Genomic DNA, 16,720 nt, shown 5'->3' with positions numbered 1-16,720 from the left:
AATCCAGCTACCCCAAGTGCTCCCAAATTTAGCATCAACCACGGTCCTCCATAAAGCATCACTTTCTTGATGGTACCTCCAAAGCCATTTCCCGAGTAAGGCCTAATTGAAAGTGCTCAGCTTTCTTATCCCCAAACCACCACAAGAAAGGGAGGGAACAAATCTTATCCCATTTAATCAAATGGAACTTTTTCTCATCACCAAGTCCACCCCACAAAAAATACGAAATATTTTTTCCATTCTATTAGCTACTCCAAGAGGGATTGGGAATAAAGAAAGAAAATACGTAGGGAGATTGGATAAAGTACTTTTGATAAGGGTGATTCTACCCCTTTTGGAAAGATTCATCCTTTTCCAACCAGCCAATCTAATCTCAATTTTTTTGATAACACTGTCCCATATTGACTTGGATTTATAAGGGGCACCCAATGGAAGACCAAGGTACTTCAAAGGCAAAAAAGAGACCTTACAACCCAAGATATCAGCCAAATCTCCAATTGAATTAACCAGCCAACGGGTACCAATTCAGATTTAGATAAGTTCACCTTGAGGCCAGAAACAACTTTGAAACAAAGCAAGAGTGCTCTCAATGATTGCAAGTGGTCAGGATCCGGCTTACAAAAAATTAAAGTATCGTCGGCGAAGAGAAGATGGGAAACATTGATGCTCCCAAATGATGAACCGCCCACTAAAAAACTAGACAAGAAAGATCCATTCACCGCTGCCTTCAACATTCTACTACAAACATCCATAATTAAAACAAAGAGAAAAGGAGATAGAGGATCTCTTTGTCTCAAACCACGAGAGCTGTTGAAAAAACCCTTGGGAGTGCCATTGACCAGCACTGAAAATGTAGCGGTAGTGTTGCAATGCTTCATCCATACCTTTGCCTCAGGTCCTGGCGCTTTATCACCTTCCATACCTTTCAACACATTATACACCTCTTCCTCTTCAAACATCCTTTCTAACCAATCAGCACACGATTGATCAATCATGCAAATACCAACCCATCAACCTTAGGCCTCCAAGGGAATTGCTCCATAAGCAGGTTATCAAAAAACTGCAGTGTGTTCCTCAATATCAGATCTGTTTGTAAGGATATTACCTTCTGAGTGCAGCACCTCAATAGCATTAAATCTTCTATGAGAGTTTGCCATTCTATGAAAAAATCTGGTGCACTTATCTCCTTCCTTTAGCCAAAGGGCCCTTGATTTTTTTCACCAAGAAATCTCTTCCAAAAGAGTAAGTTTTTCCAGATCAGTCATTACTGTAATCTTCCTTGCCTTCTCCACATCTGTGAGAATCCCAGCAATCTCCTTCTCATCAAAGTGTGATAGTTCCTCAAAAAGAGTCTTCCTCTGATCGTCAATCTTCCCAAATATTTCATCATTCCACAATTTCAGATCTTTCTCCAAAGCTTTAAGCTTTCCAGCCAACACAAAACTGGGTGTGCCAGAAAAATCATAAGAGGACCACCACAATCTCACCTTCTCCACAAAACAATCAACTTTTAACCACAATCTCACCTACTTACACTACCTTCCCGAGCATCATAATTAGTAGAGCAAGCCTCTTCAACTCCCTATCTTTTTTGGCATAAGATCTAGCCAGAAGAGGCTGGCCAGCCTCAATAGCTATGAGAAATGAGTCTAATACTAAATAGCTAAATAGGGACATCTAAAACATTTTAAATAAAAATGAGTCGAATACTAAATAAATAATACATCGTGCAGTAAAAATACTTAATATAGGATTTCTCTTAAAATCATCCTACATAAGTATAAGATAAAATATCAATCATTTAATTCATAATTATTCTATTTGAATGCCTTTACACCACACATCATCCGCGTGACATAATTTGATTTGGAAGATAAATTTTAAAATTAGAATCTTACACAACAAATTATGCCATGTGGATTGTGTGTGGTGTAAAGGCTTTCAAATAGCACTACTCTTTAATTCAATATATAAATCCATCTGTCATAACCGTCATATCTGTCACATCCGTTATCACACAGAATTACTCCCGTGTGCTAGGGTTGGCGATCTCAACAATCATGAGCCCACCCATAGGCCTTGAGTGAGATGGTTGTCATTAGGTGCACTGCTAATGAGCCACTCTTGGTGTTGCCAACCGCTAGGCCTGTGCAAAAAACCCTTTGACCCGACCCGACCTGAAAAATCGGTTTTAACTACATCTCGGGTTCGACCCGTACAACCCGCCTCTTAAAACATGAAACCCTAGCCAGCGACCTCCCACTTCTCTTTGCATCGCCTCCGTTCCCCCCCTCCCCACTTCTCTTCATCGCGACGCTATCATCCACAACCCGAGAGTCTTCAATGGTTTACTTGGAGCGACGGCGAAAGCTACAAGCTTTACTACAAGTCTTAAACTTCCAGCAGAACTCATTGTTGCACTGAGAGTCACAGAGCATGGGGAAAGTGAGGAGGTCGACGCTTCAATCAACAAGAGCATCGCATTCCATCTCAAAACTCAATCCAGGTAACCATTGATTCAACTTTTTCGGCGATCAAACCAAATGCTTCATTTAATTTGCGTTAAGCTGCCCCAACAATTAAGGCCCAGAGCTTCACCAATCTGCCATGGCCACTTGTACTCAACCTCCTCTCTCAAGCCCATCTTAGACCCCCCTAATTCCACGGACCCAAAATCTCTTACAGTTTCCTTCCTCCAAAACTCGTGTGGGTTGTCCTTAGATTTGGCCACTTCAGCTTCCAAGAAGCTCAACATTGAGAACGTGGAGAATCCCAACTCTGTTCTGAATCTGTTGAGGACTCACGGTTTGATGCAGAATACATGATTTTGGGTATAAGCTTTTCTTCGACACTAGTGGAAAGCAAAATGTGTGCTTGTTTGCCTCGGAGATGCCGATACTTATGGAGTCAGGACACATGCAAAGATCAAACCAACTGCCAAGAAAAAAGAAAAAAGAAAAAAGAAAAAAGAAAAAAGAAAAAGAAAAAAGAAAAAAAAAAGGGTCAAACCCGACTAGAAACCATCAATATGCGGGTCGGGTTGGGTCGGTCCAAAAACATGGACGGATTGCTCGGGTTGTAGGCCTACCAACCGCCCCTTAACCTTTGGTACCATGATTCATCATCATTTATCAATCATCAATAATCAGTCATTCAATAATAATAATATCATTAATGCAGTCAAATAAATTCACATTTATGTACTTTCATGATTATAGGTTACATAAAAATGGGCTATCAATGAATGGGCTTTACATATGATAAGGCTAGTATTTATCATAAACCGAGAACTTGTATTCCATCCATAACCATTTTATTCATCAAACCCCTAGCATTTGAACATATCTCCCTCATCATAATTAACCCCAAAATTAGCCATAACTATCATGTGCACCTATTAACCTCAAAAAATAAACATAGCCCATGACCAAATGGATCCATAATATAGCATGACTACTATACACTAACTTACATCTACACATTTGGATCCATAGGCTTAACCAGTTCAGTGAGGGAGTGAAAAAGGTACTGAAAGATGAGGAGCTAGGTGGGATCTAAATGAGAGGGAGAGAGAGAGAGAGTGTTTTTCGTAGAGTGAGAGAGAGAGTTACCTTATGAGATATAGGGAGAGTGGCTGAGTTTCTCGGGTCTTCAACTGGGCTGTTGGTATTGCGGTCCGGTCTTCACCATGGTGCCGAGAGCTAGAACTGGGCAGAATGGAGCAGAGGGACTGCCATAAGCTTGTTTGTTTCTTTGTTGCTGGTTCTTGGCACCACGGCAATGAAGTGAGAGAGTAGGGAGAGATAGAACAGAAAGAAGACCCACCTGATTTCTTATTGCAGAAACACGACTGGGCTTTGGTTTTGTGGTGCTGGTACGGTGCAACTGAGAAACAAGAGAAAAGGCTGTGAGAGGAGTGTACAGCTGCAACTGGTTGTGGTTGGACAAGGGCTCTCCTACTCTGGTTCAGTGAGGGGAAAACAGGGGCTGAGCAGCATTGACTTCAGCGGGTTGGTACTATTGTGAGGAAGAGAGTTCATTTTCGGGACTGGTTTAAGATGGTGGAGTTTGGTGCAATTTGTGGCATGCGCAGCTAGGCTTCCGTTGGCGAGAGTCTCAAATGTGGGAGAGTTGGTCATGCAAGACAGCTTGCTCCGTTGGAATTTGTTAGTGGTGCACTAGGCATCAGCTGAAACGCGATGTGGGAAAGAGAACAAGGGTAGAGAGACGGTGAAACTGAGAGGCAGAGAGAGAATGCTGCGTGAGCTTGTAGAAACCATGGGAACAGAGAGGCAAGGAGTGGTTTTATGGAGAAGCCTTTTGCAGTGAGTAAGGGGAGTTTGGGTTGTAGAAGTCTACAGAGATTTGATCTTAGTGGCTGTGAAAGAAAAGTTTTAGTGGGAGGGGGAGATGGGGCTTGCGTGCATAGGAAGATAAGTTTATGGGGAGTTGAATTTGAACTACAATGGGAGAGAGGGCACTAGAGAGGTCTGAGAATAATAGGAGTTTTTGGAAGGGTGAAGTTTGGTTGCATTGGGGGAGGGGTGCCAATGGTGCTCTAGTGGTGAGGGGTTGGAGTTCTAGTGGACAGCTTACATGGGCGGAATTCCAGTGGCCCAGTTTGTGGGTTTTAGGAATTCTAGGGCTTAACCATGGATTGGGCCACTTCATAGAATCCTAGTAGACTTTAAACAAATTCTTGGGTGTAACCCACAAACTGGGTTACGCCCAATCCATGTCTGCCGGTGACAAGTTTTTGACTCATGTCTAAAAGAAGTGGTGAGGGGTAAGTTTTTTCATAGGGTGGCCAATTCTCGCAGAAGATCTAATAATATTGAGATGCTGAAGATAGATGGGGCAGATTGTAAGGATGAGTAGAGAATTAATGATCATGTAGTTGGGTTCTTTGAACAACTACTTACTGAGCAGGAGGGTTGGCGATCGAAGCTTGATGGATTAGCTTTCGACTCTATTGGGCCTAGGGATGGTATTCACTTGGAGAGGCCGTTTGAGGAGGGTGAGGTTTTTGAAGTGGTGAGGAAGATGGCCAAAGACAAGGCTCCGGGTCCTGACAGGTTTTCTATGGGTTTTTTTCAAACTTGCTGGGAAATACTAAAAGATGATCTCATGTTGGTGTTCTAGGAGTTTCATGAAGCTGGACATTTCGAGAAAAGCCTAAATGCCACATTTCTTGTTTTGATTCCAAAGAGAGTTGGGGCTGAAGAAATTAGGGAGTTCCGACCCATTAGCCTAATAAATGGGGTTTACAAGATCCTTTCTAAGGTACTTGCAAAACGCCTTAGTGAGGTAGTGGGAAAGATAATCTCAAAGCCTCAAAATGCCTTTGTGAAGGATAGACAGATCCTAGATGCTGTCCTTATCGCAAATGAATGTTTGGACAGCAGACTGAAAGCTGGTAGTACTGGGGTCTTATGCAAACTAGACATGACCATGTAAATTGGGAATTCTTACTAGACCTTCTAAGGAGGTGTGGATTTGGGGAAAGATGGAGATCATGGATCCGTTGGTGTATATCTACAGCAAAATTTTCAGTTCTGATAAATGGAAGTCCGATGGGTTTCTTTAATATTACACGGGGCCTTAGACAAGGAGATCCATTGTCACCATTACTATTTGTCATTGTAATGGAGGCTTTGAGCAGAATGATCTCAGCCCTGGTTGCAAATGGGTGTCTGAATGGGTATTCAATAGGATCCCCGGGGGAGGATCAATTAATATTTCACATTTATTGTTTGCAGACGATACTCTTATCTTTTGCGAGGCAGACAACAATCAGATTCGTGTTTTAAAGGCCCTTCTCCTTTGTTTTGAAGCAGTTTCAGGGTTGAAAGTGAACTTGGATAAATCAGAGATGGTGCCTATTGGAGGTGTGCAACGGCTAAGACAGTTGGCTAATACTCTGGGTTGTAAGACTGCTTCACTCCCTATGACATACCTTGGTCTTCCATTGGGGTCCGTGTCACGAGCGACTCCTTATGGGATATAGTGATTGAGAAAGTAGAGCGTCGATTAGCAGGATGGAAGAGAATGTATTTGTCAAAAGGTGGTAGAATTACCTTGATAAAGAGTACGTTATCTAACTTATCGACATATTTTCTGTCCTTGTTCCCTATCCCAGCAAGTGTGGCAGTTCGCATTGAGAAACTACAACGAGATTTCCTATGGGGAGGATTGGGGGAAGAGTTTAAATTTCACCTAGTCAGGTGGGAAAATGTTTGTAGACTTATCTCTTCTGGTGGTTTGGGCATTAGAAATTTGAGAATCTTTAATCGGGCATTACTTGGGAAATGGTTGTGGAGATACCATAAAGAACCTGAGGCTTTATGGAAACTGGTGATCGAGAGTAAATATGGAGAATTATGGGGGGATGGTGTACTAATGAAGTGAGTGGGGCTTATGATGTGGGTTTGTGGAAGCATATAAGAAGAGGATAGGGGGTCTTTTCCAGGCACATAAGATTTTGTCTTGGAAATGGGACTAGGATCAAATTTTGGTATGATAATTGGAGTGGCAATGGGGTTTTAAAGGATCTATTTCCTATTCTTTTTAGGGTGGCAAGTGATAATGATGTCTCTGTGGCAGAAGTTATGGTAATAGTGGGGGAAAAAATTCAATGGAACATTAACTTTAGCCGGGCGGCACATGATTGGGAAGTTGATAATTTTGCAGCCCTTTTCAGCCTCTTATATTCGCTCAAATGCAGCAACCATCAAGCTGATAGGTTGTGGTGGATACACACGGGAAAAGGTGTATTCTCGGTTCGCTCGTTTTATAAATCTTTATCACAAGAACATCCAACCCAATTCCCTTGGAAAAGGATTTGGAGACACAAGGCGCCCCTCAAAGCAGCGTTTTTTGTGTGGACCGTTTCTTTGGGTAAGATACTCACAACAGATAATTTGAGAAGACGAGGGGTGATCATCGCTGATTGGTGCTGCATGTGCAAGAACGAGGGTGAATCGGTGGATCATCTTCTACTACATTGTGATATAGCTCGAGGGATTTGGAATGAAGTATTCAGAAGATTAGGCTTGGGGTGGGTAATGCCCGAGTCTGTAGTGGAGATGTTGGCTAGTTGGACAGATTTAAGAGGTAACAAACAGATCAAGGCTATATGGAAGATGTTGCCTATTTGTGTCATGTGGTGTTTATGGCAGGAGCGTAACGAACGGACTTTTGAAGACAAAGAAAGATCAATAGAGGAACTAAAGGCTTTCTTGTTTAGAACTCTTTGTACTTGGGCCAATTCCGTTAACTTTAATGGCCAAGATTTCCATGCTTTCCTTATTTCCAATGTTCCTACTTAGCTAGGACATTCTTTGTACTGAACATGGCTTTTGCCTATTCTTTTATTAATATACTTACAATTATCAAAAAAAAATTCTGGTGAGAAGCGCTGGAATTAGCCATATCTGAACGTTGAGGAGAAGAGAGCTAAGTTGTTTATCCTTGTACCTTGGGAAGATTTTGACAACAGACATTATTGTCAGCTTGAAATAGTACACTAGGATTCTATTTCAAGGTTACGCCCAATCCATGGTTACGCCCAGTTTTTGGAGGTGACAACTTTTTGACCTCATGTCTACTAAATATGAGTGGACATGAGGTAAAAAATAGTACACAATCCAATACAACCATTAGCAAACCAATACACAGTATGCAATATGTATGAAATTGAAGAAACAAGCTTGAAACCATTTTTTTTTTTAAAAAAAGAAAAAAGAAAAAGAAAAAGAAGCTTGAAACCAATTTGAAAAGTAGAAGTCCAATTTGAAAGGTATGAAAATGTGGAAAAACACTTGAAACAGACTTGAATAACCACTTTTCAGCTTGTATTGGATTAGGATCTGAAAGTCTTGGCTGAATCTTGGCAATTATTGGGCTTGAACGGTTGATTATCAGTTCCAAACCGACATGAATCCATATGTATAGGATTTGTACCGATACGAATCTGGGTTGTACTGGACCTGACTTGAAAAGTAGATTGGATCCTATTTCAAATGAGAATAAGGATGTACTATAAATGTATAGGAATTACCATATTCCCTTTGTCAAACAAGTTCTATTCCAGAAAGGAATGAATACTTGATCCAAATTGAGAACAAACTCAGCCCAGGATAGGATATTTTGCATCCAAATGGCCACCTTGAGTTACTTTGCCGTCCACAAATGGCACAGTTGGCAGTCTTCAACAATAGGGTAACTCTGAAAAAAACCAGTTTCCATCTCACTGGTGACACTGCCGCACCACCAGCCACCACAGAATGGGATGGCGAGCACAATTGGCCCTTACCAAATAAGAAACGATGACATTAGTGCCGTCACACTTCCAACACGATGTGAAGATATTATTGTTTTTTTGGGTTACAAACAAATAGTAATAAAAGGGATAGCAACAAAGGTATTGAGAAGCTCATAATCCTGCTTTGATACCATGTAAAAGTTATGTCTAGAAAGAGACATGGAATAAGGAAGAGGGAAAATGATGACTTCAAATTATCCCACCTTCATACTGTTCCAATATATATACTAAAGCTTCGTTTGATGGTTGTACCCTCATGGGGTATACTTAATACAATTATGCTCTGTGACAATAATATCCTTTCATGATAAATTTCCGAAGCTTGTTTGTAGAGGTCTGTTACTACCATAGACCTCCACCTACTGCTGCATATCCATGTTTCAATGCCACAACTTGCGACCAATAATGTTTTCCTTTTGTAGCCAATTAACAAAACTATTAACAGTTATGAGCATGGTTCTTGGTCGGTAAAAGTAGTAAATGAATATTTTTTAGGTTTGTGTGAAGAATTGCCTCCACTGAGGCTCCTCTCTATTAAGTTAGTTACTCCATGATGAGCTAACAAATTTCCTCTTTTTTTCTTTTAGTTCGTTATTTTGTTTCAAATTATAGATTTCATTTTAGCTATAATCTGGAAGTGACACATCTCTGCAGCGTCTGGACTTGAAGTTCTTGTGGGTTGGATGGGCTATTTTACCTTCATTTCTCTTTTCTCAATATGCCTAAAATTTTAAACAACACAGGTAAACCAGGCAATTCTTGGCATTCATGGGATAGACGTGCAGTTCATTGGAGTCAATTTTCTGGAATCTTTGGTACATGTTACTTTCAAAGTTTATCATATTTTATATGGAAAGCAGTTTCTGACGGGTTTTTGCTTCAGGCATGTTACTGGATTAGGACTGAATATGTTTCTTTTCAGGTATCTGAATTTTCTCCATCTACTTCAAGTGCCATGGGCCTTCCTAGGGAGTTTCATGAGCAATGCCGGAGGTCATTAGAGATAGACTTTTTAAAGGTTCTTTCAGTTTCGGTTTGCATTTTTTTCCTTTCATTTCTTTTTATGGTGAAGCATATGGTATTGTTTTTCTGTAAGTGGAATTTTCCTTCCAAAATGAGCTGATGTTAATAATGGACGTACCATCATGGTTCTGAATTTTTTCTTCTGACATTGTCATTGCTGCTTTGGTATGATATAAATGATAGACGTTCTACAACTGGGCTCGAAATGCTGCTATAAGTGTCACAAATAGGATAATTGAATCCAACTCTGCAGTACCGGAGGTTAAAGTTTGTAATGCTGCATTGCGACTCATGCTTCAGATCCTGAACTGGGATTTTCGGTACAACAACAACAGCACGAAATCCAGTGTAAATGTTTTCTCTGCTGTAGCTAGGCATGATACTGATTCACCTAGGGGATCTGAGTGTACCTTAGTGCAGGTAGTGGGCTCTCTCTCTCTCTCTCTCTCTCTCCCCCCCCCGCATGTGAAAGCACTTATATAGAAGATTGTGGTTGTGTCATCGTAATAGATAGCAATGTATTTCTGTTTACAACTTTCCTTGAATATGCTTTTCCCAAAAAAAAAAAAAAAAAAAAAAAAAAAAAACGAGAGAGTACTTATAGATGCCAATCTTAACAAGATAATAGTCTAGTCCACACCAATGCTTTATAGACAGCATTGATGGTGTATAATGTGTTATCTATTATCTTCAGTTTATGCTATATGCAAACTTTTGTTAAATGGCATGACCAGAATTTTGAACTCCTTACGTTCTAGTTGTTTTCATTTTCTGGGTTCTTTTTTGTGCTGCTTGTAGCCTGGTCCTGCTTGGCGTGATGTTTTGATTTCAAGTGGCCATATAGGGTGGCTCCTGAGCTTATATGCGACACTTAGACAGAAGTTTTCGTGTGAAGGTTACTGGATTGACTGCCCTATTGCAGTCTCTGCTCGTAAATTAATTTTGCAATTCTGCTCATTGACAGGAACCATTTTTCTTTCTGGTACAACATTCTTGCCCACTCACGTGTATTTCTTGTTAGGACTAAGATCTTTTAGTTGACAACCAATGCCCTTATTTAAATAAGATAAGTTCAACTGGTTGAATCTTTCAAAAGCCTAATTTTGTCCACTTAATCAGTTGCCTATAGTAAATCTATAAATTCAAATCTTATATATAAAAAAAAACTATGAATTCATACTGAGGTACTCTTGGATTTTTGAAGTAGGAACCTTTCAAATTTCAAAGGGTTAAATATATTTTTCACCCTGAACTCCTGAAAGTGACACACCATTTGTTAATATTTGATGGTAAAAATGTGTCACATTGGATAAACCTGCTTGAAATGGTTGCTAATGCCATGCATTTTGAGAAGTGAAAGGAATAAATGTTAAGAGTTGAATAACAAAACTTGTGATGTTGTTGAATTTCTGAGTATAATCTTAAGCCAGTTTGGGTCATTAATGATTGGGATGAGCTGAGTATGATCTTGTGATGTGCCATTTAATGATGTATCAGGGTGCAACCTAGTGGTCAAAGTGCGGACTTGAGATGAGCTGTAAACTGACAACCTGGGTTCGATTCCATACTAAGAGTTCCCTTCAATTACCTGGTACATAGTTCTAGGGGTGGGGTTGTGTAAATGGGATTCACTTCTCAGGGTTTGTTCTGAAGTCATCAAAAAAGTCCATTTAACGATTGGATGACTACCCGAGCATAATCCCGCTTTAAAAAAAAAGAAAAACGACTATCTGTCACATTTTCGGATTGTAACTTCCAGGAGATGGTCAAATAAGCTGGCTTCAACATTCTATTTAAAATTCGATTTTTTGCTGAAATTTTTACTTGAATATACATACATTCAAAAGTTAATTGACTATGTAATCTCAGTAATGGAAGTTTATATCACGTTCAAATGATACATTTTGCTTCTAAGTTTCATCCAGTAACAATTCTGCAATATAAAATAAATGATTTAGTGAATAAATGGTTCGGTGATGTAGATAATGGGAAAATGCATGAACATCATTTGCTGCAGCTGCTCTCAGGGATGATAGATTGGATTGATCCTCCTGATGCAGTTTCAAAATTGATTGAATGTGGAAAAAGTGAAAGGTAATATCCTTGTAAATCAACTCTATTGTCATCCATATATATGTATATGTAAATACAACCCCAATAACTCATTTTCATTCTGGTTATGTTCAGTGAGATGCTTGATGGTTGTCGTGCATTATTGTCCATTGCAAATGTAACAACTCCCTTTGTGTTTGACCAACTCTTGAAGGCCATAAGGTTTGTAACAGAGTATACTACTTTTGTAATTTGTATTTCTTTCTTTAGCTTTCCTTGAGGATTTTATTTTTATGAGGGGTATACACCTTTCACAGATGTGGTCTTTGACTAAACCTTTTGCATTGATGTTCAGGCCTTTTGGCACTCTTACCCTATTATCCACCTTAATGTGTGAGGTCATTAAAGTCCTTATGATGAGTAACACTGAAGAGGAGACATGGAGCTGGGTGGCCCGTGATATCTTGCTGGATACATGGACTGCCCTTCTTGTGGTATGCATCCTTAAAGGCATTATAATAAACATCTATTACTCTTAGCACGTTGTATCTTGTTACATATGTGTGAACGAGCCCAATGCCCAATGCTTGTATATTATGAGGATGAGTTTATGCCAAGATTGTTCCAGTGCTCATTTGTTGTTATTGATGATACTAGATAGTATCGTTTGTCTATTTGGTCATGATGAGATCGTTGGTATGTCTGCTTTTAGGCTTTTGGGATTGGCCATGAAACTAAAGAATGTTTTAACTCTTATTCAGCCATTTGATAGTTCTGGTGGGAAATCAATGCTTCCTCCTGAAGGTGTAAATGCTGCTGGCAATCTCTTTGCCTTGATTGTAGAGTCGGAGCTAAAAGGTAATTCTTCAATATTACATGCTATGTTGCTTCATCTTTGTTTTTCTGTGTAGAATCAATTTCTTTGGGGGTTTTACTTGGTCATAAAAGTGAATGTTAATGCAATACAGCGGCTGTATCTTCTGCATTGACCGATGACGATGACGATGACTACCTTCACACTTCGATCTCTGGTATATTGAAAGTTGCAAATACTAGATTTCCTTCAGCTATCTGGTTTTTTTTTTTTTTTTTTATTTTATTTTTTTTATTTTTTCCCGAGTGTTTGTTACAATACTAGGTCTCAATACATGTTAAATGGTGATGCTGCATGAAAATTGTTATTTTCCCTCATCATGATCTTTAGCTTTAGTGCTTGACGTTATTTCACTCTAAATTTTAGATGTATGGTCCTTGCAGCCATGGATGAAAGGTTAAGCTCGTATGCTCTTATTGCGAGAGGAGCAATTGATGTCGCAATTCCTTTGCTCACAAGGCTTTTTTCCGAACGCTTTGTACGGCTTGATCAGGTGGTTTTAATCTTCATTTTTGAAAAATAACTTTCTTGTAAACAAATATTTGGTGCCATTTGATAATAACCAGTGAAATTTTAGGGGTTGTTATTCCCACTATTGGTCATGTGATCTTACAGATTATGATTTGCTTTAGTTTTCACCTATCTAAGCTTTGACATTAACAAAATTTAGGAAATTGTAGCAAGGTTCATATCCCCCCTTCTGTTTGCAGCTTGTGGTATTAGGTGAAAATCTGCTTATCAAGACTTGCGTCCATATTATTTTGTATTTGCTTAATTTTGTGACGAGACATTGGTTGCCTATTTTGTTGAGAGTAAGTTGATGACAGAGTTACAACATTTGGAGTTGTACTATTGTTCAGTACCATCCTAATTTGATCAATAATGATATTGCTACCTTGAAGAGAAGGAGAAGATATGGAGTTACTATTTGCGGTGGGATTATGTATTTACTCCGCATTTTTGGTTTGGAAAAAAAATTTTCTTAGGCTAGAATGATTTTCTTGTCTCTATTTCTAGTTCCCCACTTGGTGTTTTCTCTTGTATGCGTCTTGTGTACTTGGGCTACGTCTATTTTCATTTATATTAATAAAATTTCTGTTACCTATCAAAAAAATAAAAAAGAAAGCATGTTATCCCAAAACATTGGAATGGGACTAGGAGTGGAGAATCCATCTCTAGGAGAAAATGTTTTTTTGTTTCTTTGATAAGTAAGAAAAACTTTATTGAGACAAGTAAATAGGCATAGCCCAAGTACATTGAAGTATACAAATGTGCAAACCTAGTTACAAGTCAGGAACTAGAAAAAGAAACAAGAACATCATGAACACTAGTTCCATTGGCCAAAGCCCAAAGAACTAAAGTGTTGCAAAAGAGACATCTTTGGTCTTCCACTAAGCATTCCTTATCTTCAAAACACCGGCCGTTCCTCTCAAACCAAATACACCACATAAGACATAAAGGGATCACGCTCCAAACAGCAGCAATTTGAGAGTATCCTTAAGAGCTCTTCACAAGAGAAAAGATCCACCACCCTTCTAGGAATCACCCACGCCACTCCAATCCTATTAAAGACCTCATACCATAACACCCTTTCCATCTCACAACGAAGTAACAAATGATCCACCGATTCACCACATTTTTTACACATGTAGCACCAATCCATAACAAGTAGTCCATGCTTCTTAAGATTATCCAAGGTCAGAATTTTCCCAAGGGAAGCAGTCCAACCAAAGAAAGTGACCTTTGATGGCACCTTACTCCTCCATATACACTTCCAAGGAAAAGAGTGTACCACATTTTGACCAGACAACAACACCTTGTACATAGAGCGAACTGTGAACTTCTTGTTACCGGTATGAATCCAAACCATCTTGTCTGCCGCCTCAGCCCTGCCAGTACTTGTATCATACAACAATCTAAACAGAACAGAAATTGCATCCATTTCCCAATCATTCGCTGCTACAGTAAAATGTACATTCCATTGAGGGGAACCGCTAGAGTAGTCCAAAACACCACTGCTGAAGCATCCTGATTATGAGCGAACCAGAAGAGGCTAGGAAAAGCAACCTTAAGGGCCCTACCACCACATCAAGAGACAATAATCATGCCAAAAACTAACCCTAATCACCAACTGCAAAACTTTCATTTTTGGCAAAATCTCCCCAACTGCTCCTAATATATTTTTTCACACCCCCACACCATGTATACCTCTAACCTCATTAGAACACCAAACCCCAGGCACTCCCACATTTGGAATCGATCAATGCCCTCCACAAAGCCTCACTTTCCTGATGACACCTCCATAACAACTTCCATCAAAGGGCTTTATTGAAGGTCTAGGAGAAATTGTGTAGCCACATTAACTCACTAGAATGATCTTAAGCATTAAATTGGTTACTTGAAAAAGTAAGAAATAGACAGTGGCGGTACTTATGTTGCTTAATACAGAATATTTCTGTAGGTTGATTATGAAATAGACAGTGGTGGCATTGATGTTACTTCATGAACGATAATTTCTTTTATCTTCTTTCTAGCCTTCTAGAATGTAATTAGGTGTCTCACTTTGTATACTTCCTGTGTACTTGGGCATTGCCTAGTTTCATTCTCATCAATAAAGATTATTACTTATAAAAAGAAAAAAAAAATGAACGATAATTTCTATGTCAATTTTGAATTTACACCCCTTGAGATCGATAAGGTTTATGTTCAGTTTAATGTGATTCAATGAAGTAAATTAATGAATGCTAAAGTTGCTATTAAGGTTATGTAATAAAGTAGGAACGTGAAAATGATGCTATGTGTTTTTATCGATTATTGAATTCCTGTAGGGGTGACTCGAATCATGGATTTTAAAGTTGATGGTTCTGTTTGTTCTGAGGAGGTGGAGATGAAGGATGAGATCATTTGTTTCTATCGAACTCTTAGTGAAGAATCTGCTAACTTGGGTTAGTGTTAGATTTGCATGATATGAGGGGAGATGGTGTAACACCACTTTCCTCTAGGCTTTTAAAGCTAGAGAAACCGAATGCTACTAAACTTAAAACATTACACTTTTGCACCATGTATAACAGATTCCATAACAATTTATAAAGAAAAATCACTAGGTGCACCGCCAATGATGCATTCTGAAGTTGCAATCCGTCCAAACCTCATGGCATTGTCTTCATTGTCGTTATGGTCAGTCCTTTATCCCCATCACACACATGCAGTCATACCTTTTCATTTTCTTTTCTTTCCTTTAACGTTACCTTACCTTGCCTTTCATTCTTTAAAATATATAATCATACTACATAGTATTCAGTCACATTATCATTCATGCAGTTCTAAAATCACATGAAACTTCCTTTATCATAAATAGGGTTCATAAAAAGGCTTCCAACAAAGGCTTATACATAATTCACAAACTGAAATTCTCTAAGGGTCCAAATTCTAGTCCTCTTCTAACTAATCTCAATAAAATAATAATATAATTTAGGCATAATAAAATACCATCGGCCATAGCAAACAATCAGGCTTGAAGGGCATAATAAAAAGTTTACTATGTAGGGGAGGCTTAAACTACTACTTACCTTTCAGGGTTTGCCTTCTAAGAATAGGTGGGGAGGGATTATGCAAGTTAGTGATTCGAATTAAAGAAAGAGAAAACCCAAGCTGGAGGGGGAGGGGGTGGGGGACCCAAGGGAAAGAAATGTGGCATGTAAGCTCTTAATGGGGTAGGAACTTGACTTCACCTATCTGTTTCCAGCATTCTTGTACTGGTCATGTGATCTCAGTGCAGGTAGTGGATCTCTTTTAGTATTCTTATTTTTTCGCTGGCTGTGTGCGATGGTACATGCTTGATATATTAAATCCAGGCCAAAAGATATAATTGATTCGTAGATTTTATCTTGGTTATATTATGTTCCTGATCATTAATTTTTTTTTTTTACTTTTTTCTCCTTACTGTAGGGTTAGCCATCAGAGGAAAGATATCGTTGGTCCTTTTTTTTTTCCCTAAAGTTTGGGTTTCCTCTATAGTGATGTGTTGAACTTTATTTCAGTTTGATGCACTATTGATTGAAGTGCACCATTGAGTGATCTAAGCACCGCAGCTTTGCATTGCTGCTGCTGTATGATGACTTCTGTTTTGTTTTGTTTTGTTTTCCTTTTGTAATGATCTTTTATATATTGCATTGAACATTCTTTTACATACATTTGTGATTTATGAAAGGTATTTATCTGTATGTCATTTGCTCATAGCAAGTTATTGACTATATCTGTAGGGCAAGGGAGTTATTTATCCAACTGAAATTTTGGAGGAAGTTTATTCGCTTTTACTGATTGCTGGGCATGTTGTTGCTGATGAAGGGGAGGGAGAAACGCCCTTGGTAACTGATTAGTCATTCTGTCATATTCTTAGCTTTTCTTTTGCCCAAAAGCCAACATACAATTTTCTGATAACTTTTTCA

At 39.0% G+C, this 16,720-nt stretch overlaps 1 protein-coding gene across 13 annotated transcripts in view; it reads left to right on the top strand.

Moving 5' to 3' along the window:
* The window catches only part of LOC121262237 (exportin-4), a 53,182-nt gene that overhangs the window by 7,116 nt on the left and 29,346 nt on the right, over positions 1-16,720 (top strand). For 11 of the 13 annotated variants that reach the window (XR_005940063.1, XR_005940066.1, XR_005940065.1 and 8 more), the window contains 11 exons: positions 9,067-9,138; positions 9,246-9,341; positions 9,530-9,766; positions 10,145-10,328; positions 11,329-11,440; positions 11,534-11,620; positions 11,754-11,892; positions 12,160-12,256; positions 12,367-12,429; positions 12,656-12,765; positions 16,535-16,639. Coding sequence is in view for 8 of the 13 variants with exons in the window: in XM_041164631.1 (XP_041020565.1) it covers positions 9,067-9,138; positions 9,246-9,341; positions 9,530-9,766; positions 10,145-10,328; positions 11,329-11,440; positions 11,534-11,620; positions 11,754-11,892; positions 12,160-12,256; positions 12,367-12,429; positions 12,656-12,765; positions 16,535-16,639 (1,302 nt within the window). In the remaining 5 variants the exon portion in view is untranslated. Of the gene's footprint in view, positions 1-9,066; positions 9,139-9,245; positions 9,342-9,529; positions 9,767-10,144; positions 10,329-11,328; positions 11,441-11,533; positions 11,621-11,753; positions 11,893-12,159; positions 12,257-12,366; positions 12,430-12,655; positions 12,766-16,534; positions 16,640-16,720 lie in introns of those variants that run through there. The other 2 variants (XR_005940067.1, XR_005940068.1) reach the window with 2 other exon arrangements.

Source organism: Juglans microcarpa x Juglans regia, chromosome 4S (genome assembly GCF_004785595.1).
Source record: "Juglans microcarpa x Juglans regia isolate MS1-56 chromosome 4S, Jm3101_v1.0, whole genome shotgun sequence".
In the NCBI taxonomy this organism is placed as follows: Eukaryota; Viridiplantae; Streptophyta; class Magnoliopsida; order Fagales; family Juglandaceae; genus Juglans; species Juglans microcarpa x Juglans regia.
This window is presented reverse-complemented; position numbering and strand designations above follow the sequence as displayed.